The sequence below is a fragment of the Lagopus muta genome, chromosome 4 (genome assembly GCF_023343835.1).
Source record: "Lagopus muta isolate bLagMut1 chromosome 4, bLagMut1 primary, whole genome shotgun sequence".
NCBI lineage: Eukaryota > Metazoa > Chordata > Aves > Galliformes > Phasianidae > Lagopus > Lagopus muta.
The window spans coordinates 46,171,031-46,197,516 of record NC_064436.1 but is presented as its reverse complement, the minus strand read 5'-3'; the positions used below and the strand labels follow the sequence as shown (position 1 = coordinate 46,197,516).

At 39.4% G+C, this 26,486-nt stretch overlaps 1 protein-coding gene across 2 annotated transcripts in view; it reads right to left on the bottom strand.

Annotated features, from left to right (window-relative positions):
- Positions 1-26,486, bottom strand: part of SCFD2 (sec1 family domain containing 2) — a 175,221-nt gene that overhangs the window by 90,343 nt on the left and 58,392 nt on the right. For both annotated transcript variants that reach the window (XM_048941775.1, XM_048941776.1), the window contains exon 5: positions 12,189-12,438. In XM_048941775.1, the coding sequence (XP_048797732.1) occupies positions 12,189-12,438 (250 nt within the window). The remainder of the gene's footprint in view (positions 1-12,188; positions 12,439-26,486) is intronic.

Sequence of the window (26,486 nt, the reverse complement as noted above, 5' to 3'; positions counted from 1 at the left end):
ATTGCCTGAAGTATTCATGGTCTCTCTTGTAGAAGCTATCTCTTGGAATAAGTGCTCTATGACTCATCTCAGTTTATCTCCTCAAAACCGGGAAAGACATACTTAGTGGATAATCCAGAATCCAACAGATATTAAATCCAACTAAAAGCACATCTGCTACAAAGAAAGACAAACCAAGCAATTCTTTCTACTGTTACGAGAAATAAACTGCAGAGAGCTATTTGTGAGACAACACATAAGGTGGCACCTCAAACCCAGCATCAGCGAGGAGGTTGGGTAGGGAAGGGATGTGTGCATGGAAAGGTGCAGAAATACCCAATTACTGCAAAATAAATGGCATGATGCACTTCCAGTTCCTATCTGACTGCCAGAAATACGGCAGTGCTGGAGAAGCAGATGGAAAGTGGAAGCAAAAATAACAGCTCTCACCTCCTGCCTCATAAAAAGAGCTGTAAATGAGTATTACCTCTTTTAGATATTGCCTTTTGAAATATATGCCATATAATTGTGTATTTTTAGCACAGAGAAATGATTTCTAAAATAGAAAAACTAAGAAGGAAACACCATGAATGTAACTCAGATGCCATTAATTAGAAGTAAATATCCAGATCTTAAGACAATTAAGTGTCAGTGAAAGAGGATAGCTTTTAATATAGAACTATTTGTGAAAAAAGAAAGGCTTTTCAGAATGTGAGGCAAAGAGAAAGGCACAAATAAACAACCATGAACTGGAGTAAAGCAGCACCCAACCTTCACAATCTGACCTTCATGGATGAAGCCACAGGAGGCACAGAGGTACAAGGAAGCTGACAGGGAGCCAAGGAAAAGTTTAGGAGGAGGTGGTTGCAAAAAGGAACCAAGGGAGGACTGGATCCACGTGGGTGATGGAGAAGATGAGGAAAGAACTGGGGCAGCAGATGAGGAAAACAGTAGAAGTAATAACAGATGGGCAGGGAGGAATATGAGGATGGTGGGGAAAAAGAGAGCCATAAGCATGAAAGAACAAAGAAGCCGAAGGAAAATAGGCAGAAATCTCAAACTGAATCAATTGTACTCAGTTCTCAAAACCTCAGTACTCTCTTGCTGTCAAATACCTACAAAGCCATCTCTATGTTTACTGGCTGCAGTGGCAGGTCCATGTAGAATCCAACCTACAAATGCACTGATCACTGCTGCAAGCAGCAGACAGCTCTGGTGTGCAGCCAAATTATTTGAACTTGCCAGTAAAAGTATCATTCTCTACAGTGAAAATGTTGTTTCAGCTTTTAAGTGTTTTGTTTACTTACTTTGAATGCTATGGTGAAAGCATCAAAGGAACAACAGCAAGTATGTGAAGCCAGGCACTCAAAAGTCAATGCCTGCCAGAATTCTGGTTCCCCAGCATGGACAACATCAAGATATGGATGCAGTTGATTAGTCTGTGAGATTTTTTCAGCCAGAGGACTCCTGCCTCATTTAGCACACAAGATTTGCAGGAATATGAGAGAACATAGAGAACATGTCAAAAAGGGGCAGAAGATAAAATGATGAAGAACTGGACTTTCTCTGACTTTTTATTCTTACTTATTAGGCATGGACACTAGCAGCAAGGCTCTTTCCAAAATTTTATTTGATTATATTTACCCAATCTGGAGCCTCCCTCCAAATAAGCCTCCTTCAAGCTAACACAAGGCTACCTGTGCCATGTCTATATATTCTCTAATTGCTCAACATTCTAAGAGAACATAAGGAAGAAAGGCAGAAATCCCAACAGGATCATGGCATATCTCCAGGGAACTTCTTGGGCACAGACACACTAATATTCATTAACCTGGGTCACTCTGTCTGGTGCACCAGCAGCAGCACTTCACCTGTGGCTAAAGCATTCCCCAAAGATGGTTTTGTTATTCTAAATCCGTCTTCCTTTTGCTCTGCTTTACTTGAAAGTCATGCAGCTGCATCAGTACAAATGGTGTATATGTATCTTTATAATAGATATGCACACACAGCACCAAAAAGCAAAGCCAGAAGCATTTGAATAAGCCAGAAAGTCCAGGACCTATATCCACATATTCCTCACGCTAACACAAATCCATGGAAGCCAATTACATACTTGTATTGTTTTCGAGTAAACGAATGTGTCTAATTGGCAATGACTGGCTGTTACCACCTCTCATCAGGCACGTATTTCTAGAATAATGTTTATTTTTATGAATGAAGAGAGAAATTAAAAGAGAATTAGACATCTGGTTGTAAACTATCCTAAGTGGTGCATACTGCTTTCTAAAATTATGTAGGACACAAATATTCCTCTATTATTCACACAAAACTCTTGGTTAATAGAAATCATTCAATCCAGTTTTACAAACATTACTTTCCTTGCCCAACTAAAGGATATCCAGGAAAGAATGGGAAAAAAAAATCTTTAGGCTCTGATCTGTAAACTTTCCTGCCTCACCAGACCACAGTCCCAGCATCTCCACAACAGAGCAGGAGGGTCACAGCAAAATGTAACTTGACCTACACTTTAACCATCAGAGGTGGCTTTTATTCAACTATAAAATTTATAATTAAACAAGAACAAATAGGGAGAAAGGGAATATGAGAGCACATTTTGCGTGTTGATTTAAAATACAAGACCACGACAGATCTGTCTCTAAGGTTTATAGCAAGGGCTGACTACCTAAGAAGAGATTTGTGAAAAAGCCTTCATTTAAACAAGATCACACTTTTAAAGTTCTGCTGCACATGGCAATATTTAGATGCTATTGAAACCAAAACAGCAGAGCACTAACAACTCCTCTAAGGATGGTTTTAAATGGCAAAGCTCTATTAGTAAGGTTGACAGATCAATGAAAGTGTTTAATCCTGTCTATCCACTTACATCTGCCTTGATCTACAGATCACAACAGCTTGATCTGTTCCTTAAGCTTCTCCTCAGCACTGCTCTAAGCAGGAGGAGCACTGGCTGCTTTCACACTGATTTGTGTAGATGAAGAGCCTGACCTTTCATTATAGTACATGTGAAAGCAAATTATCTTGATTATACTGAGAAAATGAACATATAACCTCCAGAGCCAAAAGCTTGAAATGAAGAGGGGAAAAGCAGAGCATGCAAAATAGTGAGGTGCATGGGCAAGTGATGCATATTTAAGCCATACATTGTTGAGTATTTATTAAATTCTATAACTTCTTCTAAATGTGATTTTTATTTGCCTTATTTGATTCTGATGTTGGAATGCTAAGAAAACCAACATAGCAAACATTTTGGAAAAAAAAAAAAAAAAAGACATACCAATTATTCAAGAGTTTTCTTTGGGTTCCCACTGTGATAATATACAGCTTTATGATTTCACCTTAAAGGTGTGCTTAACTCCTTGAAATACCCTATTTCAGCATATTGAATCAAGCTTAAATAACACATAGACTGCTATCATGAAGGTTGATTACTCAAAATTCTAAGGACAGAATTCAACCCAATAAAACATGGAAAGCATGAGAGAGTAACAGCCACCAATGAGCTGGCAAAAACAACTACAAATATCTAAAGCTGGAAGTTATTACTCCTTGCCCCAGCAAAGGCAGCGCTGCCTGTCCTTGTGTGTTGCCAAAGGGGCAGCTTCAAGGAATCACCAACCCATGAATTGCTCAGAATGGGTGTGTCAGACTGAGCACATAACATGGTATTTAAAATAAATGCCAAATTGACAAAAACTGTAACGGGATACTTAGAAAGCACCACAAGAAAGCACCAAGAGGTAACAAAGTAAAATTTTACAGCCAGTGTAAGCGATTGAACATTTGCGTCTCCAGCAAAACATTTGTGTCTGTTCACTTTGTGTCATATGGGTGGTGAGCACAAACAAGCCTTTTCTTTATTTCTTTCTTTTAAAAATGTAATCTGATGGTTATTCAGTACTTCATCATTTCTTGTTTGCCAGGCTGGGCGTGCTCTGCAAAACAGCAGGAATTTACACATAATTTTACAATATGCCAAAACTTGAATGTTTTGCAAGGAAGTGACTTGCATGGAAAGATGAAATTAAGAATTTCACTTTGCCATGTACAAAGAAGAGCACCTTTTAGAAAGTTTCCTAATTCTAAAGCAGCTTCTGTTTTCATTTTACGCTTAAAGCAAAGAGACATTCAATCTTAGGAGCATCCTTCAAATACTATTGCATTTGCATGCTGAAAAATACCACAAATCATTAATGAAAACTGCACCATATCAGTTTCCTGTTTCAGTTGGCTGTCTTGCTAAGTTGGCAAGAAGTCAGAGGCCTGCAGAGCTGCAGGCATATGTCTCATGTTAAAAAAGAAAAAAAAGACTTCGTGTTATAAACACTTCAATGAAAATTACTATCCAGTTTGGAGCCAACTGAGCCAGGTGCTGAAGACAAAATAAACAGGCAACATATGAAAGCTTAAAAAGAATAAAAAGAAAAGAAACAAAGAAAAAGAAAAAAAAAAAAGAAACAAAGAAAACAAAGAAAAAGAAGAAGAAAAAGAAGGAAAAAAGAAGAAAAAAGTAAAAGAAAATTAAAAAAAAATGGAAAAAAAAATGAGGGAAAGAGGAAAAGAGAAAAAGGAAAAAAGGGAAAAAAAAGGGAAAAAAAGGAAAAAAGCTCAGCCATTGAGCTTCCATTGGGATGGTCTTCTATCATGCATTTTAATGTACGCTGTGAAATGCAACCAAAATATCCCTGCATTTGTACAAAGCAGCCTGGTATCGTAACAACTACGCAGTACAGATTTTTAACACTGATTTTTAAGATACGCCTGATTTTTTTAAGACATGCAAAATACATATATATGTATATGTTACGATTATGTCTGGAAAACAGTTTTTCTCCCAAACAGCTTACCAGAAACCCTCTGTGTCACTTGCTTACACAGTAGGGAATGCTCCAGCACCAAGGCTGTGTCATCTCCTCCTGCAATTCCAGAGACAGCACAGACCCCTGAGCATCCCATCAGATTTAGGGACCTACAAGCTCTCTGCCAAGAAATAAGCCAGGAATCCACCCAAGCAGCAAAGCCTAGAGTCTGCAACAGCTGGTTATGGCTGGCTTGTCACCCTTGGGTTTTGTGCAGAAATGGAAAGAAGGCTTTAAAAAGGTCACAGCAAAAAGTTACAGAGGTCTTGGAGAGTTCAAGGGTCTTCAGCAGAAAATCATTTTGATGCTTGTGTAAATGAGGTACCATGTCACGTGTAAATGAGGTACCACATCATGTATATACAATTTCGTTTTTTCCCTTTGCTCTGTTATCACGAAGCAAAGAACCAAGATGTCCAAGCAGTGGAAACATCTCCAGGTTAGACTGCACGAGTTCTCATGTAGCTCTGATCATGCAGCCAGACAGCAGCGTTCCTCGTGTTTTTCTGGTGCTCCTGGAAGGACAAACATTAGTCGTCCTCCAGGGCTTGTGCTTTGCAAATACTTTCCACTGGATCACGGCCAAAAAGCACCAAGAAAATAACACAGATACTAGGAGGCTGTCTTCATGCTTTGTGTTACACAGAGCCCCTTCCAGCTAGAGGGAGGGCTGTTTCTGCTGTCTAAAGAATCAGCCGGGACAACAGGAAAAAAACATCCTGAGCAACAAACTCTCATTTTCAAACTGGGGAGCAAGTGATTTGGGATTCATTTGACTATAGTTATAATCTCAGCACAGGCAGGATAAAACTATATAGCTACAGCAGCAGAGCATACGTGAGGTCATTCAGTAAAGCCAGAAGGAAACACTCCTCTAGGAGTGCCTGGTCTGGGACATGGCCATTCTTCCCTGGTGGGATAGAGGCAGACCCTGAAGAACACAGCTTGGACTCCATACAGCAGCAGCCTAACCTGTAGGAAGGGTTCTTTGCCATTTAAGTGGAGTGCAAAGCTGCTGTGCAGGAAAATGGCCCCTTAGTGTCAGGGATGAGAAGAAGCTATTAAGTATTTCAAAGAGTAGCTTGTCGATCCATTCAAAATGTTCAGCAATTCAATGTCGTCGAGGTATCCACCCCATCCTCTGTAACCCCCTCTATGAACTTCTAACATAAACAGTTTAGTTTATAGCCCCTAGCTGTGGTGGGGAACTGATCCCTATCTGCTGACCCTGCTGCAGGCAGCCTCCCCCCACACAGGGAAGCAGGAGCCATCCTGGCACCAGCCCAGTGCCCCACACAGGCTGCAGGGCTGCCCTGCAGGACCCAGCACCAGCACCCTACTCCTATCTTCTGCACAGTCAGCACAAATACAGAGATCCTGAAGTACGAACAGGCAAAATGAGAGCTCAAGAAGGCCTGGAAGACAGCGTAGCTTAAGACTCCCATAAATTTTCAACATAAAGAGCTGAGTAACTTTGAATTTCTTGCATTACGCTCCTTTGAAAATTCAGAAAGGACTCTTTTTCATTTAGATCTTTCTGTTTTTTTTCCTTAAGTCACAACAAAAATTTGTTAGCAGCTTTATTTGCTTTATTTTGCTTTGGATAAATAGGGTCCAGTTATATTTTATATTTCTCAATAAATACCTATTGTACATACAAATAATAGATTAATTCTCCTCTAATTTGTCTGCACATTGCTGTTAAGAATGTGTTTAGATTTTAAGAATGTGAAAAAAAAAAGGTCTCCCAGTAAGATGGATTAAATTCTCAATTAAGAGAAGGGGCAAATTGAGACAAAATAGCAAAATGAAAAAAAGACTGATTTTTTTTTTAATTATTTCATAATCACTACCTCTTTTACTGATTCTGCTGTGAAACCCATGGATTATTCAGAAATAAGCTATAATACAAGGCTGTGATAGGACTAGCCTGAACCAGTGGACATTTTTATCTGTGTCACAGAAATACTCTTGATAAAAGCCATTATTTTGAAACCAAGAAGAAATTCAAATCATAGAGATGCTGCTCTTGGATCTGACTGTAGTGGTAGTTTCAGGGTATTTTCCTGAACTGCAAGGGATCAGTAGCAATAATTGAGCCACATCTCGGATGTGAAAAAGAAAAAGGCTTGCTGTGTCCCTCGAGAGGGGGATTCAATCACAACTGGAAGAGATGCATTCAAAGGAACAAAGGAACAAAACAACAAAGGAAATACTTTTGTAGCTACCTGCCCACCAGAGAACCAGGTTTGGGAAATTGTTTCAAAACAGCAGCAAAGCCAAGGATGTGGCTGAACAAAAGCAAACATTCCTGTTTTCTCCTTTTCTAGTAATAGACATGCTTGCTGCAAGAACAGTACTGATTTTTGCATTTGCTCGGAGTATGAGGCAATGGTACCTTCAGGTAGCCTACTTAGAGAAGCAGAATACTCCAGCTGGACTGGACCAGCTGAAAAAATACATTTTTGATTGTGTCATGGCTCTGTCAGTATGACTTCTGTATGTGTTTCGAGGGTACAAAGCTCTACGTAGATATTTACAAGACCACGTAAATGGATTAGATGATAAAATAAATAGGATATTTTACAACTTACTTTTTTTTTTTTTTTTTTTTTTTAATAATGACTGCCAATAAGACCCCCCCAAAAATGCGCCTAGAACCAACATTCTGTTGAAAAGCATCATTATCCATTATGTTTTGGTCTATTCTGTTTCCCCTCCAATTTGTAACATTCTGCTAGAAACAGTGATGAAGAACATATGTCTGTGGTAAATTGCACCCATGAGAAATCTTGGAACTGTTACATTCAGTGTTATTACCCAAGGCAGTAAGATAGTCTGCCACAAGATGTATTATTTAACAACGCTGTCAAACACAACAACACCAACATATTTTTATGTTATTACGCATGCAAAAATTACCATCTTCTTATGTCTCGTTGGGTCACTAATGTGTTGCATTTTGATTTTAATTAACAGTTACAAGATACAATTAGTGCTTCAGAGAAGTAAGGTGTTATATAAACGCAAAATGTAGTTGCAGTGCATACATTTCAGAAAACATATGTTCAGGCAAGGGTAAGGCTGAAAAGCCTAACACTAGAAAGCCAGGAAATGGCAAGTGCTTACGCATCTTTCACAATATAAGCTTACGCAACTGCAGCATCTTAGCGTGTTCTCAGGAGTGCTGCAATAACCTGGGCTGCCTTAGGGAAATCTGGTGCGTCCAGCTAGTCATACAGACAGACATCTCTGAGAATCCCTTTCTTTCCCACTGCTGCAGATATTAACTCAGTTACATTAACACAGACAGTACAAACAGTCCTGTGTGCAGTGCCGAGCCACATCTTTTGGGGCAGTGGCTCCAGCTCTGCGAGGCAGTCACATCACTGAACATTTCCTAAGAGCATAAGCTCAGGCAAGCTGAGTAAGTTTGTACTTAGCAAGTATAACAGAAATGTAAGATACCTCAAGTATGCCCAACTACTATTTTGACTGATGGCTTGACCTCAAAACCTTAATAAACTACAAAAACAAACAACATTTAATTATTTTTCTAGTGAATCCGAAGGATCAACAAAAGAAAATATAAATGTGCATATGTCAAAATTGCACACCTACTACGCTTTGCAAAAAGAAGGAAAGCAGAAGGCTAAGGCTGCAGTGCAGAGCCACTACTGAGATGTGGATTTTAATTTCAGCTTAAATTGACCAAGTATCAGAAAGCAGAATAACTGAAGCTGTATTTCTCTGGTTCTCCATGGTATTCAGTCCATTCAGGCTCATAGAAAATACAGTGTGTAATAATGAAACTGAGAACAACACACAGGAGTCAAATTATGGTTGCATGGGAAATGAAGTTAGTGGCATTTCTCAACTCCAAAGTGCTTGACTTTGCAGCCTAAATAGTACTACTTTTGTATGCCTTTCTAAATGCAAAAATGATTTTTGCTATCTGTCACTACAACAAAAAATGTCCAATCATACATTGTTAGTGGTGCTTGAAACTTAAACCTGCAGCTTTGCTTTCCTTTGAGCTACTCAGTGAGAGCAGCTGTGCTGCAGAGCACAGAGCCAGTGTTGAAGAACTGCAGGCTCACTTGGGAACCTGAAGCTGACAAGTAATTCAACTGCACACATCTTGTATCTACTCAGTACCCTGGCTTCGTTTTCTGGCCTGACAGTCCAGTTTAACATTCTTCCCTTATTTATCTTGATGGAACTCTTGCTGTGTTCTACTCGTGTATGAGAGATTGCAGGAATTAGTGAAATTGATTTTGGTCCAATTCACCCATTCACTTTAGTGACCATTTTAAGAGCAACAATGGTTTACTTTTGTTTCTGACTTTAAATAAAATGCTGGGAGAACACTGTTATGTCCAGAACACAAACAATCCAGATCTGCAACTGCAGCTGACTTGCAGAGCTGGACTGAATTTATGAAAATGGCCCAACTTGTGGCTGCTAACAGGAACGTTTGGGTGTGTAGTTCATAGCATGTTTAAGACTGCTCATGTTTCCTCAGACAGTCTTCTCAATTACTCTGTTCAGCAAATACAGCAATTTACAAATTCAGCAAATTCCACCACAACTAAGAAAACAAGCTATTGGATGAAAAAAGGCTTGAAAACTACAGAAGGCATATTCCTGGAAATTCCATTTCATAGCTCCCTATCAGGACAATCCTTATTTTTTGTCATAACAACAGGTTTTAATTATGTTTTTTTTTCCTTTATGCATAAGTCAAAAGAACTGTCACACTAAATCAGATGTAAAAACAAAGAATGCTGTTATAACAAGGAAGTATGCAAGCAAGGAGTAATACCATCACCCACTTGTACAAAAAGCACAGACATGGTTTTCCTAAACACAGAAATAGAAATGAAAAACTGCAAGGACCTGGTTCTGTGGTAGAAAGTTAAGTTTGTAACATACCAATGACATGCTTTGTCTAAAACCATCCACAAATCAAGATTCCATAGTGGACCTGGCTGAAATGGAGTTAAATTTCTTGTCAGCAGCCCCTATGGTGCCATGTTTTGGATTTGTGGTTGAAACAGTATTGATAACACATGAATGTTCTGGCTGTTGCTGAAGTGTTTGCATAGTGTCAAGGCTTTCTCTTTTTTCCCCACTCTTGCTCCCCAGCAAGTAGGCTGGAGTGGTCAAAAGGCTAAGAAGGAATGCAGCTGTCTCAGGTGGCCTGAGCTGGCCAAAGGGATATTTTGTACCACATAATATCATGTTAAACAATAAAAACCAGGGAAAGAAGACAATGACAGGGTTTTGGCCATAGGAAACTGAGTGGGCATCAGTCTGCCTGTGGGAAGTAGTGAGTAATCACCTTTGCTTCACTTGTTGCTTTTCCTTTCTTTCCTTCACCTATTGAACTGTCTTTATCTTGACCAGCAAGTTTTCTTGGTTTTGTTCTTCCTGTTTTCTCATGCCATATAGCATGAGGGCAAGAGGAGAAAGAGTGAGAGGTTGAGTGGGTGCATGATTGCTGACTGGGGTCAGCTTACCACGAATACTTAAAAAATATATATACATATATATATAATACATATATATATTTTAATCTATTTTCAAATGTTTAAACTTTCCAAAGCAGTCCATACAAATCATAGGCCTGATAACTCAGATGCCTCAAATAACAAAACAAATACTTAGCATAAGGATAACTGCTTTGCTTCACACGATGTGTTTCTAACAGTTAGACAGTTACGTAAAAACAGATAATTAATTTTAGTCCATAAAACAAAGAATTTTTGCACTGAAACATTCATTCACGTGTTTCTTTTCTTGGAAGCTGAGCAAAAGCTAGATATTTAAATTTTTACTCAGGAAATAATCACACTGGAAACCTAGCACAAAAGTATATTCATAAAATACTAGAATTATTATAGATTATGTAACGTAACACAAGCACAATGTGTATTTTCATCCCCATCTGTGCTTGCAGCTACATAAGCTGATAAACTGAGACTACCAGGGAGAGCAACAAGGGAAGCCTCTATGTAGAGAGATGTGGCTTCACTTTGGTACTTGACAGAAGTTTTTGAATTTCAAATCTTCTTCCACTTTTCTTAGGTACAACAAACAGAAACTTACAAACGGTGATTAAAAACACAGAGGATTACAGGGAAAAGGGTAAAATATGAAGAGAAACTTTTCAGAATGAGGGGTAGGACTGCACCACATCCTGTAGAAAACACTGCTGAAGTTGCAACTGAAACACCCTGTAGTGGATAAGGTGTGCAGTCCATACTGAAAACCAGGAGAATGAAAGTCAACAGAAAGCATGAAATACTGCCAGGCACAAACACAGACTGCAGGCATTGTGGCGAGGAGTATTAAAACATTCAAACAATGCAAATATGGCTGAAATGCCCATTCTTCAGTAAGAATCTTCTAATAATTACAGTATTTTACACATAAAGCAACAGCAGATCAGTCAGAACACATCTGCACTCCGAAGCAGAACTGTCCTCTGGGAATATCAGCAGAATAACCAACAGCAAAATAATCCCAACACCCTTGAGATTCCTCACTTGAACAAATTCTTGGCAAAGGCTTTCAATTATAAGCTCCATACAACATTTTGATTTATATTTGCATGCTCCCTATCTCAAAGGTGACCTGGTCAATGACCAGCTCACTATTAGTAAACACTGAGAAAAATGACAGCAGGAAGTAGAAATCTCTTCCGCTACTCAGATATGCCACGCTCAAACCACAGGTCATTCATTTAAATGATTTTTTTAAATTTTTTTTTTTTTTTTTTTTTTTTTTTTTTACATGTGACATTGACAGCAAGAGGTCAAAGCTTTTCTACCCTATGAGTGCTCACCTAAGAAAAGGCTTACTGTGCTATTTTTAAAGGCTAATGTTCATGTTGTTTCAGCAAAAAGCTTAATGTTGGTTTTAGACACATTTCTTCTTTTGTGCCAGACAGACCAGCTCCTAGCATTCACAAAACAACTGTGGTTCACTGAATATGTTTCCAGAATTAATTTTGACTTCCCAGGGTCAACTTTACACTGATCAATGAAAGAAACTGTGGAAAAGATTACCTTAGAAAAACATACAAACTTAGCCAATCTCTAACAAAAAGAATAACTTGCAGAGCTTTCATTGGACTCAGCACTATTCAAGCACTGCCTGTCAGTATTTGGCATATATGAACATCAGAGATGGAAAAAATCTACAGGAAATCTTCATGCTGACTCACATACTCTCTGCACCACAGGCAAGTCAAACTGCTTTTACACACTCCTCCTAGTTCCCACGTTCAACACCATCCCAATCCTCACCACACAAGCAGAATCTTACCTGTTATTTTCTGCAACAAAGGAGACAGCTCTGGTTCGTCACAAACTGCCTTGACTAGAGCCTTCTTCACTTCTTCCTCAGCTTTGTCCAGCTCTTCTCCATTTCTTATTTCTCCAACCACAGAATACATGTACACCAACAAGACAAAGAAGTCCTCACAGGTATAATCATCTTGCATCCTCTCACTGTAAGACTTGATCATTGGCAGTAACTGGTTCAACACGCTGGGCATTTCTGACTCTCCAATAGTCTGCAATACAGAAGGAAGACTATGTCAGATTGACCCTATAGGTCTTACCAGTTAGCACTGGACATACCAGTACCTGCATTTACAGGAGTTTTATTTCTGCAGTGATTCAGGGTAGAAGGGGAATCTAAAAACATTAGGACTCCTCAGTCTGGCAAGGAGAAGAGTGAATGGGGGTACTATTGAAGCTTACAAAATGACAGAGGTGATGAATAAGCTCACTGTAGAACCACTGCTCAACACATGCTGCACTACAAAACCAATAGAGGATGTTGAGGAGACCAAGTCAACAGGTTCAAAAAGGAACTGGACAAATTCCCAAATGATAGACCTAAAGATGTGCATTGAAAGGACTGGTGAGGGATGCATTCTCCAACATCCCTAGTATACGAGATGTGGATTCTGGGAAAGTACGAGAAGAACAGTCAGCAGAAAGAGCCCAGATTTCTTCTACGTATTCCCTAAGTAGCACTGGTTATAGCTGCCACTAAACTAACCAGCCTAGAAAGACCAGTATCATTCAGAAGAAGAGACACAGGGATGAGGCATCCAGCTCACTCATGGTACTGCTGCTATTGCTGTGGTGCCTTGCAGGCAGAGGATGTCAGAACTAGGTCTCAGTGCTCGGTCTGCAACATGAACTCAAACTATCTGCTATTTCAAGGGGGATTGCTTTAGCAGACAATTTTTACTGTCTACACAAAAATAATGTTATTTAAACGACAAGAGGGAATGCTGCTTAGACACAGAGCTAATATCAACAGCTATTCAGGATTAGGCCCACCTGTGCAGCAATAATCTGTGTCCTGAATATATTTTCAGGAAGTCCCTAGACATATTCCACAGCTTTTTTCCCCAGTGGACTCCTGTCTCATGCAGTACACAGAGTAGGCAGTGTTTATTTAATGAAATATTGTTCAATATTTGCACTCTCACTTGTCACCATATGGTCCCCTGACTTATCACTGCTCAGGCAGAAAACTGATCAGTTTCCTACAAGTTTTTTCTTTGTCACTCACAATCGCAGCATCTTAGCACTTTAGAAGCCTTTAAAGATTAGATCTCCTCCACGTACCGATAAGAGAACTGGAACACCAGCCTTTTCAGAATGGATTAAATTGGCAAAAGCCCAAAGTTGAACACTTCTTCCAAATCCTGGGTCTCCTCCTTGGCCCTGACTTTGTACTGGAACAGGGAGTTCAAAGCCCTGCTCTCATTGACTTCAATGGCTAGCGGGAACTCTCAGCACATCTGCAAATCTGACCCTGTGCTTTCAGGTCAAAAACCCAGAAAATCAGAAACAGACAAAACCACCTGTGAAGCGTGTGGTTTGAGTGACCAGCGTGGCTTCTTATGACAGCAGTGAGGACAGTCTTCCTGCAGGGCCGTGATCACCTGCCTTGTGTGTGCTCGTTCCTCCTTCACAGCACCCTTGACAGTTTCTGCTGCTGTTGCAGGGGTCCTTCCCACTGAAAAAACACTCTTTGCAATGTAGGTCAGGTTCATTCCCACAGCACTTCCATGCTGTGAAGTCATAAAGGTAAAAGTCACCTTTTTGGTGGAAAGGGAGAGCAAGAGGCTAAGAAGTTGTCATTAAGTGATTGTGAGGAGACAAAGGCTGGCACAGAGAAAAGGATGAGAAATTTGAGTGTCTTGGCATTTCCTCAGAAATTGAAATTTTCTCTTGCCTCTTCTCAGCTCTGTAGGAGGAAGAAGATTTGTAGAGCTTTTCCGTGGCTGTAAAATGGAGACTTTGGATACAAATCCCATGAAGTACAACTATGACATCTACAATACTTAAGACAGGGCTGGGGTTTACACACACTGTGCAGGTCTCTGCCATTCACAGTCATGCAGTGTTTACTACCAGCGATCTGCCATCCTTGCTGCACATATACGAACAACCACATATAAAATGTCCACTTTCTGCTATGAGCTGGCTTGCAGCTTGTCAGTGGGATCAGATAAGAAGCAGGGTCAGAGCACGGTGAGAAGGAGGAGCACACTGCTGTTGCTTGGGAAGGGAGATGTGGGAGGAGAGCAGCATGGTCCCCACACAGCAGTGAGCAGTCTGCAATGCCACCCTCCACACTCTGCCCTTCATCCTACAGTCAGCAAACAGCTCCATAGAAAATATGTGGGTCAATTCAAGCTTAAAGGGAAACACTGAATATCCTGTAGCCCACATAATCAAGTCTGCAAACATTTTTTTTCCGGTTGTTACTGCAGTAACTTTAGACAGTTTGGTCATGACAATAGGCACCACCGCCAATAATATTTAAATAAATTCACAAAAAGCAAAACCAAAAAATAATCAAACAATGAACAACAGAAAGAGGTACAGCTTTATACAATAAGAAAGTCATGCAATCACAGTTAACTGCATTACTTCTGAACTGGTCAGGGATTTCACACCTGGCTTTGAGCACACGAATGGGAAGTTTTGTCCCCAGTGTGTTCTATGACATTCTTCAGGGGTTCCTGGTTTTGATTGTATTTTATTTTAGAACAAAGAATCTTTGAATTGCAGGAGACCAACAGGCATCTCATTAGCTAATTTTTGTACGCTGATCCATTACACATTCAACCACAAGAAAGCAGGAATTAAGTTCTGAAAAAAGTTTTTTGCAGCTGGTGTTGTAGGAAGCACCACTTTTGAACGGCTTTGAGCCCCACCCAGATCCTGACACAGATGCAAGTTTTGGCATGGGCCCACCTTTCAAGGGATTTTAGTGTCCCTTGTTACTCTTGTATTTAAATAAACACCTTAAATAAAATATTTCTAACAACTCACATGCTAAACCTAATGAGTAAGTGCAACTTTGGACTTGAAACACTAAATTGCAAAACTCCTGTAGTCATAAGCATTTGGGAATGAAAATGGATCATTTAAGAAATCTAGGAGGGTTTGATCCCACACGAGTGCCTGGGCAGTTACACACACAGCAAATGCTAGCTGTGCTCGCCTCAATGGCCATGTTATAGGTCTGCTTTGCTTGGATCATCATTTTGTTGTTGCTGGTGCTGGGCTCTCACATGCTGGCAGCAGGGCCACCCCAAAGTCAAGGCAAGAAACGTCCCAACATTTCAGATGTTTTAATTCAGTATTACCTGCACTCTTTTTGAAAAGTGATATGTTTGAATACATGAATTCTCAGCTGTATGCTCACATGATGAATTGCAGATCATATAGATGTTAAAATGGGAGAAGACAAAACTTCAAGGAATTCAGAGTTATGCAACTACTGGGAAGGAAGCCACTCAGAACATAAAAGCAAGCCCAACCACTCCTAAAAATTCAAGAACTGAAGGTTAACCTACATCTGGAGTTATTTGGAATAGATGATAAACTTCAATTACAATAATCTATATTCACCTTTAAGTAGCAGCGAGCCCTGTGACACGAACCACTGAACACCATCAAATGGCACATCATCTGCTCCCTCTCTCCCTCTTCAACACATAAACCTTCTACTGTACCCCATTTCTAAATATCTCCTAGCATACCACAATACCAAAGGTGAGTTCTTGTAAAGGATATGCTGTCCTCAACGCACAAATTATCCAAATGCTTGGAGCATTGAGAAGGTACGCAGCCACACGAGCCAGACATCAACAGCTCCTGCTTCAAGACCTGGTAGCTCCTGCAAGTGCACGTGTTCAGCATCTCAGGAAAACTTTCAAACATACATCATAAAAAAAGATTTCTGTCTAAACTTCCAGGATGATTTACTGAAGTAAAGGCTAAAACTCAACAACTTAAAGCAACAATTGCCACCTTTTATCTTCAAAGTAAAAATGAAAGAAAAAGAAATTAAAAAGCTATAATAAGCCATTAACTTCAGAATATACATAGGGTCTTTCTGGGGTATGAACTTCTTTGGAATGTTTTTCCCTTATCTCTTGGGAAATGGTGCTGCAGAGAACTTCAAATACGACTGCCAAGTTTAGAGGCTGTTTTGTATGAACAGGCCAGTTGGATTGGAGCACATATGAAAAAAGGGACATACAACTTCGCCACAGAGCACAGCTCCACAGGGAGCTGAGAAATGTGCCTCAAACAAAACCCACTAGCAGACTGTCATTATCTGGCCACCTCTGATGATTTAGGAGCTCCCTGCACCATGGAACCATCAATCAATTACCCTGATTGAACAACCCTAAAACACAACTTTTAAAAATGTAACTACCCATGACCCAAATTTCCTGCTGGTTATGTTGGCCTCAGGTTAGCCCCATTTGTCTATCATCAAGGGAGCCAATAAAAATAATAAAACCAGGTCAAGTCTGAGCTTTCTAAGGGCTGTATGAAAACATTAATGCTGCTTAATTCAGAGCCAACTAAGGCCCAGGCTCTAATGCCTTCTGCTCAGTTGCATTGTTTGGACATTTTAATGCTATAATCATACACTCTTCAAAATCCAGGGAGAGCCTGTGATAGATTTCTGTTGTTTTCCATGTCTGTCCTCCACCCTTCTTACTTATTTACTTTTTAACTTAAGCCATGTAATAATTTACTGTCCCTAAGGGTAAATGAACTGACGTCAATCTGCTGATTTTTGCAAAAGGCTCAGGTTTTGGCAGACGGGAGAATAGTGAAGCAAAAAAAATCTTTTTTCAGTTTTAAATAGTGAACATGGTATTGTGCTTCAAAATTGACATTTGAAATGTGATTTAAAGGATCAACAGGAATTAGGAGGAAGTGTAATAAACTCAGTTTTGCATTTCTATAAAAGGTACTAAGTAAATCCTACGAATCTAAACCAGTACATATCGTTAGACATCTTCTACACAACAGAAAACAGAGGAGGAGGAAGAGAAGAATGGGGTCAGAGTTTATATGAATTAACACGTGTCCCTGACAAAATTGAGAAGAGAACCAAGGCACCCTAATCCCCTCCCATCCAGCCCACTTTCCCCAACAAATCATTAAAAATATAAAGCAAAAATCAACTTCAAGCAAGTGGAATTTATTTTCTTTTAAAATCCAAGAGGAAGGAGGAGATAAATCTTCAGAGACTACTTCATTATGTAAATATTCTAGTGGCTATCAGTTTAGGAAGCAAAACATTTTTAATTCCTTTAGAGGTTGCATGAGTTAACAGAATTTTTTGGAATGTGTGCCACAGGGCTTCATAATAGCAAGGGATTTATTGGAGAAAAAAAAAACACAACAAAGCCCAGCTGTAGTTAAAACCTGAAGAAGAATCAGTGGAAACTCTTCAGCCCTTGGCTGACTGACTGCCCCATGCTCCTGAATGTCAGCCCTCAGATACCATATTCCAGCTTTGCCACGTGTACAACTGACACTCAACAACAGCTTTTTGAGGGAAGGCTTGGACCGTTCAACATTACATCCCTACAAGTCCACTCAGATCTCACGCAGATGTCTGACCTATTCAATAAAAGCTGCTTGTATTGATAACTTAGGAAAAGAGGGCTCATAATTTGTGGGGTAAGCAACTTTCTAATGTTGCTGTACCTGACTTGTAATGTTTAATCTGAGTTTGACTTTCTGTATTTCAGGATTCTGGCATGCAGCCCATGCCACCATACCATCCACATTAAAGCAAACTGGAGTGTTTATTCTGGCTACAAAAAGTGCCAATACTACCAAGGGACCACGTGGGTATCAAAAACAGCTCAGATTCTTCAATGAGAAGAGCTCTCTGGAGCAGTAATCAGCAAAAAGCAGAGAGGCTGCCAAGCTAAGGAAGAGTCATTGGCTTCAGTGCTCTGCTGGCCTTAAGTCAGAAGCTGATGTTCTGCTGCTCGCCACTGTGTGCTATTTGAGTACATCATGTTCTGGTTTGATTGCACACAATTCCTTATATTGATGAGAAGATGTCTGTATTCTCTAATCCCATATAAAGAATCATTTCATTTATTTCTCTTTCATAAAATGACCAATGGGTGACTGGTGATTTGACACAATATATCAGTAAATACGATCTTAGCATGCAAATATTGTTTTGACTTAAATAGGTTTTGTAAAAATGTGTCTTTCCTTTGTCTTCTATATAAATACTCCTACAGTATGACAAAAAAAACAGCCAACCCACAACGTAACACAAAAAATTAAGGTCTCTGAAGCACAGTAAAAAAGTATCAAGAATTTGTCTCCTCTGTCACTTCTCTTAGAGACTTCTCTGCTCCTCAATGAAATGTTTCTACAGAGCCAATTCCATTTCCTGTCCCCTCTCCTGCCCTTACCATCCACCCCATGGACTGCTTCAGGACTTATATTCTCAAAACTGCACAGACAATTTCCAGGCAGTTCTTGCAGATAGAGCCTTAAATTGTAATGTAAACAAATAAAAAGCAAATAAAATAATACCAGTAAGCTTTTGAAAACCTATTTTTAACCTGGCACATACTGCCAAATACACAGATTCAGATTCATCCAATTTGCATGCTCTCCCAATTCTCTTTCATTCTTGTCTTCTACCCACAGCATTCTGTTCCATTTTTGTCAGCTGAAGTGTTTCTGCAACTGTGTTAAAAAAGATTTGGTTTATTGCTTGGCCACAGAAATAGCCACACCATCCATGAAACCTAAGGACTGGATTGCTTCCTCATGCAACAGGGCTGGCTCAAAGCCTTCATGAACTAGTTTCAGTCTGCCAAGAGATAGAAAATTATATAATCACCTGCTCTTTGGATGACTTCTTCAATACACTATCGTATTGCCAGACTCTTACTTGGCATTTATCAGTTACTACTATAGATATCAACAGTTCTTGGCCAATTTATACCTGTTGAGTGTCTATCTATGATGGGAGTATTTGCTACAAACAGTGATGAGTCAAAGACAAGAAAAATAATTTACAACATAAAGGTTTTAGAAAGCACTACGTTTACAAGGTCTTCTGGTCCGAGATTTTTTTTAACACGTGTCCTGGATAATTACAGAAGCACACCACTGACACTTAGCAGCTAACATGTGATAACACCACAAATATTTAAAACAAGCTTTTCAATCCATATGATTTAGAAACAAAACAAACAGGATGAAAAAAGGCTCTGGACAATTCCTTCAGCTAACAACTCATTAGCTCGTGATCATGACCTAAGCAATTGGATTCTGCATATAACCAGAGAAGCGCAATCCACTATTTTTCTTTAACCTAATTTCATCAGGGCATAGAAAAAAATTGTATTTTGAACACCATCATTTCCTCTTATCACTTTTCCACCTTCCTCTTGTCTTTACTGAGTACCACAGCTGTTTGATAAAAATTTCCCATTTTCAACCGTCTTACACAATCAGTTATTTTTGTTTCTTGCATTACAACAGGCAGATTCAGTAGCTGATTTTCTCAGTCAGAACTGCTGGACGTACACAAACATTTTAAGAAAAATCAAACGCCACCACAAAAGCTTCAAGTAAATGTGCTGATATCTAATCTTCCACAGTAGAGAAATCACCTCATCCCAAGGAGTTATGCTGTCTGGAGATGTATCACTACATCACAAAGTCCAGTTTTCCTGCCTCTTTTTGGAAACCAGTAGTCTACAGCTGTGTTAAGATATTTTAATGGGTTCATGGGGGCTCAGAAGCAACAGGATGCTGAAAAAAATGATATTTAATAAGTCTGGATTTTATTAGACAAAGCTCTGCAAGTATAAGGACAATTTTACTCAAATCACTGCATGTCTGACATAAGAGACTCATCAAAAGTTTAAAATGGAAAGCTTCCAACCTACTCAGTCAAAAGCTTTTAGCTACAATGGCTTCTACAGACAGGCTCATATAAACATAGAATCATGAATCAGCACAGAGAACACTGTGTCAGAAGAATGAAAAAGCAGTATGTGCCCACTCAAGACAAAATATGCATCAGAGAAAGATGTTGGTGCTATGCATGTCAAGTGCATGAGTGCATTTTTGATGTTGCCTGTTTTTAATAGCCTTGGAATACTGTGAAAAATGTCAGAAGATAGTAGGGGTTCAATGCTGAGAAAAGGACATGAGGATAACACAACATTCTAAGAGGTTAAAGCTCACATCACCCTGGAGGGGAACAATGAGAAAACATTCAGCCAGTACAAAACAAAGGATAAGAATACACAAGGCCTAAAAACAAATAAATGGGGAATAAATCAAGCAAATATAGTGCAACCAAATTGGTTGTTCAGCAGTGTAGAACATATCTGCAAAAGAAGAGGCTACATTCCTGGAAAATGGTTATTGAGAAGGATTTGAGGGATACTTTGGACAGAGAAAAGAACATGAACCCCTAACTCAGACCACCACTTAGAACTCTTCTGTCTAGGAAAAAAAAAAAAAAAAGAAAAAAGTGATCCAGCAGATCTGAAAAATCATGAGTGGACTTGAGAAGGCAGATAGGGGCTGACTGCTCAATGTCCCAGCAGAGGAAATAAGGGTCAGTAAACAAGAGCCAGTCCTAAATAAATAAGTAAGTAAGTAAGTAAGTAAGTAAGTAAATAACCAACCAAACAAACAAATAAATAAATTAGATTCAGATAGTTCTTCATGCAATATGCTAAAATACAGATCTCCCTGCCCAAGGTTGTTGTGCCGCTAAACTCTTATGGCGGTTCAGATGGAATACGGGAAAATTTGTAGAGGGAAAAAAAAAAAAGCACCTCTGTCAAATATTAGTAAATGTACAGAAACTCAAACTCAAAATGGTTGAGCCTTGGAGGGTATCATATAATCCTGCTCTCTTTTCTCTATGTCATGTAGGAAGTATGGTTAGAAAAAGCAAAGTATCTCAGCTACATCTTCAATTCAGAACTGACATCTGAGCACAAAGCCATAGCAAAAGGACGAATTAAACTACGTATAGCCAGGGGGAGCACAAAAAAGCAAGGGAGCACATTTATTTCAGCACGTAGCATTGTTGGGGCTGATTTTGATAAGTTGTGTCCAGTTCCAGTGTACACATTTCTAAGAAGCCATGGAAAACTAGAGATAATCCTGAGGACAGTTACAGAACAACAGAGGAGTTGTTTCTCCAGAAAGAGAGCTAGCTTATCAAAAGGAGAAATAATACTTTTCAGTTTGTGTATGATTCTTCAGGCAGAAGAAAATTTCTGAGAACGAGGGAGCTTTTTAGTCAAGAAAGGCACAACAAAATCAACAAATTGAAGCTATGACTTTTCAATTCTTAAATTTGTGGAGATCCTCTAACAGCATGCATATTTCAGAAAGACTTTGGAGGGTCAAATAACAGAAGACAAGCAGAAAGCACAAACTCCATGGCCTCACACAATAAAATACATGCATTAAATGCATCTGGTGAATAAACCATAAACTCCTTGCACAGTACTTAAGCAGTGAAAAAGAATTGTTGGCTGTGAGAGAAAAAATCAGTTTGAAATAGCAGAAAGGATCAGGTAATACATACTAAAATACTGGACATGCTGTGAAGGCTGTCAAAGCAGTAAATTATAAAAGGAGACCACTTGACAGTCAAAATAACCCCATCTTATGCCACATCCTTGCCTTCTGAGGCACCTCTTCTCTCTCAGCCCTTTGTTCTTTATATCGTCTTTCACTCCTACTCGGTCTAACTACAGACATTCCAGGAACTCCTCAGGGAAGCCTCAGACTTCTGGTGATGGCCTGTCTGTGGTGGGCACTGGTAGCAGAAGGGAGAAAATAAGACTGCCTGGGACAAAGGTAGTATGGGAGAGCAAATCTATTCCAAATAGATGGAAAAAGATTTTGGACTCCATGTTACTGCTTAGGTTCATTTGAAGATCTGTTTCAGATTTCTGTTGGTTGTTTTTGTTTGTGAGCACATTAACTCACCATCCACCTTTTTTTTTTCCCCTGTACAAATCCAACCAGCTTCCATCCCTAAATGTTTGATATTAACAGACAAGAAAGATACCTATCATAGCTGCATCAGTGCCTAGTCAATTAGTGCCAAAGCATCACATTAATCACAATTCCATCTACATTAAGATCAAACATATACTTGAAGGCTTTTAGATTAGAGATTACACTATTACGTTAAATATTTTAAATAAAGGTACAATTTTGGCCAAAACAGGCACCATTTCACAGTATCTCTGGAATCCAACTTTTTGTTGTCAGTTTCAAAGGAAATGGATGTAGATCTTAGCAAAGTAGCATTCTTCCTCTCCATCCCTTTTAATGCGTCCATTTTCTTAATAAATACACCAAGAAACATAGTGAAAAATCACCAAAATAAACATACCTGCCAGAAACTGTTGGAATTGACCAAAATTCCAAAATGTTAGGAACTGAAACTCGTCAGGAGTCAAGAAACTTGACGGCGACATAAAACATTAACTTGCTTTTGATGATCATATGAGCTCATAAGCTGGATTGCATTTTGGAGATAGGAATTAAAGCATCAGCTAAATTCACAGTTTTGTATCGTTTTTACAATATTTTACACCTCGGTATGCAGATAGACAAAGAACATATGGTATAAATCACAAAGCAAAATATATAAACATGGAAGATTTTGCATGAGACAACTCCAGTGCTCTGCCCACACATCCCAATCAGTGCACAGGAAGGAGACAGAACAGCAACATGCAGATACAAAGGCAGATTATCAGTCCACTGCAGAGCACCGAGGCTGTTAATCAGTACAGTAAATGTTATCACAATAGAGTACTGACATTTCCAGCCCTTGTACAAGGCCTGCCATGCTTTAAACAGAACTCAGACTTTCACAGTGATTAAAGGCAGATGTCACATGCATGACTAGGTTTTTAACTTATGTGTTCCCCAATCCCCAATTTTTGTGTGTGGAAGAAATCTTTCACTGACAAGACATCTTCACTGGAGGATGCTCATTATGGCATGGTTTGTACAAAGAAGAACATTTTCTTTCCCTTTTTCAAATTGGGAAAAATGAAACAAACTTAGGGTCCACATAGCTATATCTCTTTTCATTCTACAGAACGTATCAAGTGAAAGACATAATTCTGTCCAGTTTTCCACTACTATTAATAAGCAGGCAGGTTATAATCATTTGGAGAGCAGTGGATGGCAGAAACAACAGTGACACATCTGAGTACGGATGTATGTTTTTTTTTCCCTTGTACATGTGCAAAAACAGCAGTCATAAAAACTAATGATTATATGTTCAGTATGAAGCATCAAGTGAAATACAGGCATAGACAAAATGGCAATTAGTTTTCTAGTATCATAGAGTTACAATGAAAAAAAATCTAAAATTCCATTATTTTCTTAATCTTCTAATCTCTTCCCAGAAACTTTCTCCTCCCCTAGAGGCTAACAGTTCTATCTTTCCAAGCAAAGTTTAGCTGAACTACACATAAGCTGTATTATCAGTTCCTCAAGCAAGCAGGAGTCCTCAAGGCTGATATTCACACGGACTGCAAGCCTGCAGTTAGGTATGCCTGTGCATGGGTATATGACCTTCTAGCATGCTGGTTATTAGAAAGCATGCCCAGCATTTGCTATTCAATCAGGATGCTCCATCCATTTGGCCCATGTGCTCTCTCCCCAGCTCATTTCTCTGTGAGAAGGCATTGAGATGCTCTCCACTGCCAGCTACAAGAGCTGCATAAACAGTGTTCTGGCTGCAGGACTGGCTCCTGCCACAACTCCTCCCAGTCCATCCCTCCAACACCAGCTGTGAGCAGAAAAGTGAACCCTGCTCTGTCCTCAGTGGGATCTCCCTCCCACTCAGTCGAGTGCCTGAGTCATTGCAACTCCCTCTTGATAGCACATTTGTGCAAAGGGAGCCGACTGGAGCGCAAGACATCTGGTCCCAATATTCAAAAACACTTAAATCATGCATGTCATTCCAAACATTTAAGGACTTTAGAAGTTTTTAGTTACTTTTGTATGTGTTTTCTAGTTGTTTCATGCAGGAATTATTTCTTAAGTTTCACTCAGAAGATCTGGGGAAATGCACATTCCACGTCATTTCAACAGGGAAGAAAACAACCATAAGGATAAAGTCTGCATGTATCCTAAATTATTGTTATATCAACTATTTTTTAAAATTATTTCAGATGAATATCAAGATCTGCTGAGCTGAAACACATCTCAAATTTCAGTAAGTGGTATACATGTGCAATGTTAAAAACCAAAACATCTTCAGGACAGCAACGCTCACCTCTATGTACAGCTGCTAGCTTCTTGCTAGTTCTCCACCTATAAGCAGCAGTGGCTGCTTCCTCACACCTCGTGCTTGGACAGGCTGATGCCCAGGGACAAGCAATAACATTCAGTGCATTAAATGATTCCCATGAATGCTGTAGTTACTGTACACCATTTAGCCTGAGTATCCTCAGCACTCAGGATGTTTTTCAACAACCAATGCAGGTAAATCTACCTCACTGTCACCATTGCACAAATGCCTTGCAAGAGAGAAAACAAAGCGCTTTGATGTAATTTCTATTGATCCCACCTGGAGGCACACACCTCAGTTTGGAGCACTTCCAAGCTTCACTGCACACAGCTCCTCCTCATGCAGAGCAGAAAAATAAAAATTTCTTTTTTGGCAACTGCTGGAAAATTCTTCCCCCTCACAGTACAGAATGCTCCTGGTTCTCTAACAGGCCCTCTTTCAGTCTACTTGTGAGACAAGAGAATCAGACATTCAGGACATAAGTGGTATCCCATATGGAGGCACACAGCAGCGAAAATGAAGAGGAATGAGAAACTATCGACTGAATGAGAGAATCCAGAGGATTTTGGTTATATACTGAAACTCACAAAATACTTTAAGTCATTTGTCTGAGACTTGGATCCTATTTTGGAAGGCAGAATGGTATCACAAAGCTCTTTTAGACACTGTTTATTAACAATAAAATGAAATATGAAAGGCACTTTGTGAAATCCAGATTTGGACAACTCTTATGACATATACCCTAAATAAACAAAGTAAAATGGTATTACAAGAGCTAGTAATAAAACCGTGCTATTATTAAAAATAAAAATAGATATTTATTGCACTAATGTATGTATATTTAATCCTTCTAAAAATAAATTTTCCAAAATGATGCCATCACACGAAGCTGTTCTCAGATATTATAACATGAGTAGCTGCTCCAACCATCAGCTGGGACCCTCACATCCAAAGCTGTTTTCGCAGTGTTCTTGGAGCAAAACCTCAGCCCTGTGGTTCGGCAGGTCCTCACAATGGCTACAAAACCCATGGAATTTCTGTGCTACTGTTTGAGAACTGCAGAATCCACTGGGAAAGGGGAGGGAAAAAAGAAAATAAATCAGGACACAGCAGTTCCTCGATTTTGGGGGGAGTGATCACAACAGAAAAACTAAACCAGTCTTGGGACAATCTTTTCTCCTGTTTCCAAATAATTTCCCTCTGCTACCTCAGCCGTCGTCACTTTTGCTAGCTCCAAACAAATCACTGGGTGGTGGTCTTGCTGTTCCACCCCAAGCTGTATTTTAATTAGTCGGAGTGCTGAGGAAAGATGATTGTACAAATACTGGCGAATCTTCAAACAAGAATACACGCTGTCCATCCTATTCACAATGAAAAAGCTCTTAAACAGATTTTGATAAAGATTTGCCTCCTGCTTGCAGCCCACATTTGTAATGTTTATATAAGTGCGGGATATAAATCTTCTTCAAATGAACCCCACCATTTTAAACCAGCCTTGTTATAAACTGCCTGTTTCCGCTTTGCCTGCCTAAGCAAGCAGTGCTGGGCCTGCTTGGGATTGACTGGAACTAATTTAATGTGCTCCAGGTTTAATCCCCATCCAACCAGCTTTTACTGGGAGATTTTACACAGAGGACCGCTGCTGAGTTTAACAATGATTCACGTGATAAGTGGGTTTTGATTTGTTTTCTTCCTCATCAGAAAACAAGCAATGGAATCGCCACAAAATCACTTCAGCAGAACGTGATTGAGTAGACAAAAAAAAAAAAAGTTAAACTTTAACACAGAATCCGTGGTAATTCTGAATTTATTCACGTGAATTACCAGTTTTCTTTACTCAAAAGAAAATAACACGTGTCTGCATACCTCCACATTCGGTTTGGAAGGAGGCCAGCAGGCATTCCCTTGCACCGATAGATTCACAGGGTTTGTATTTAT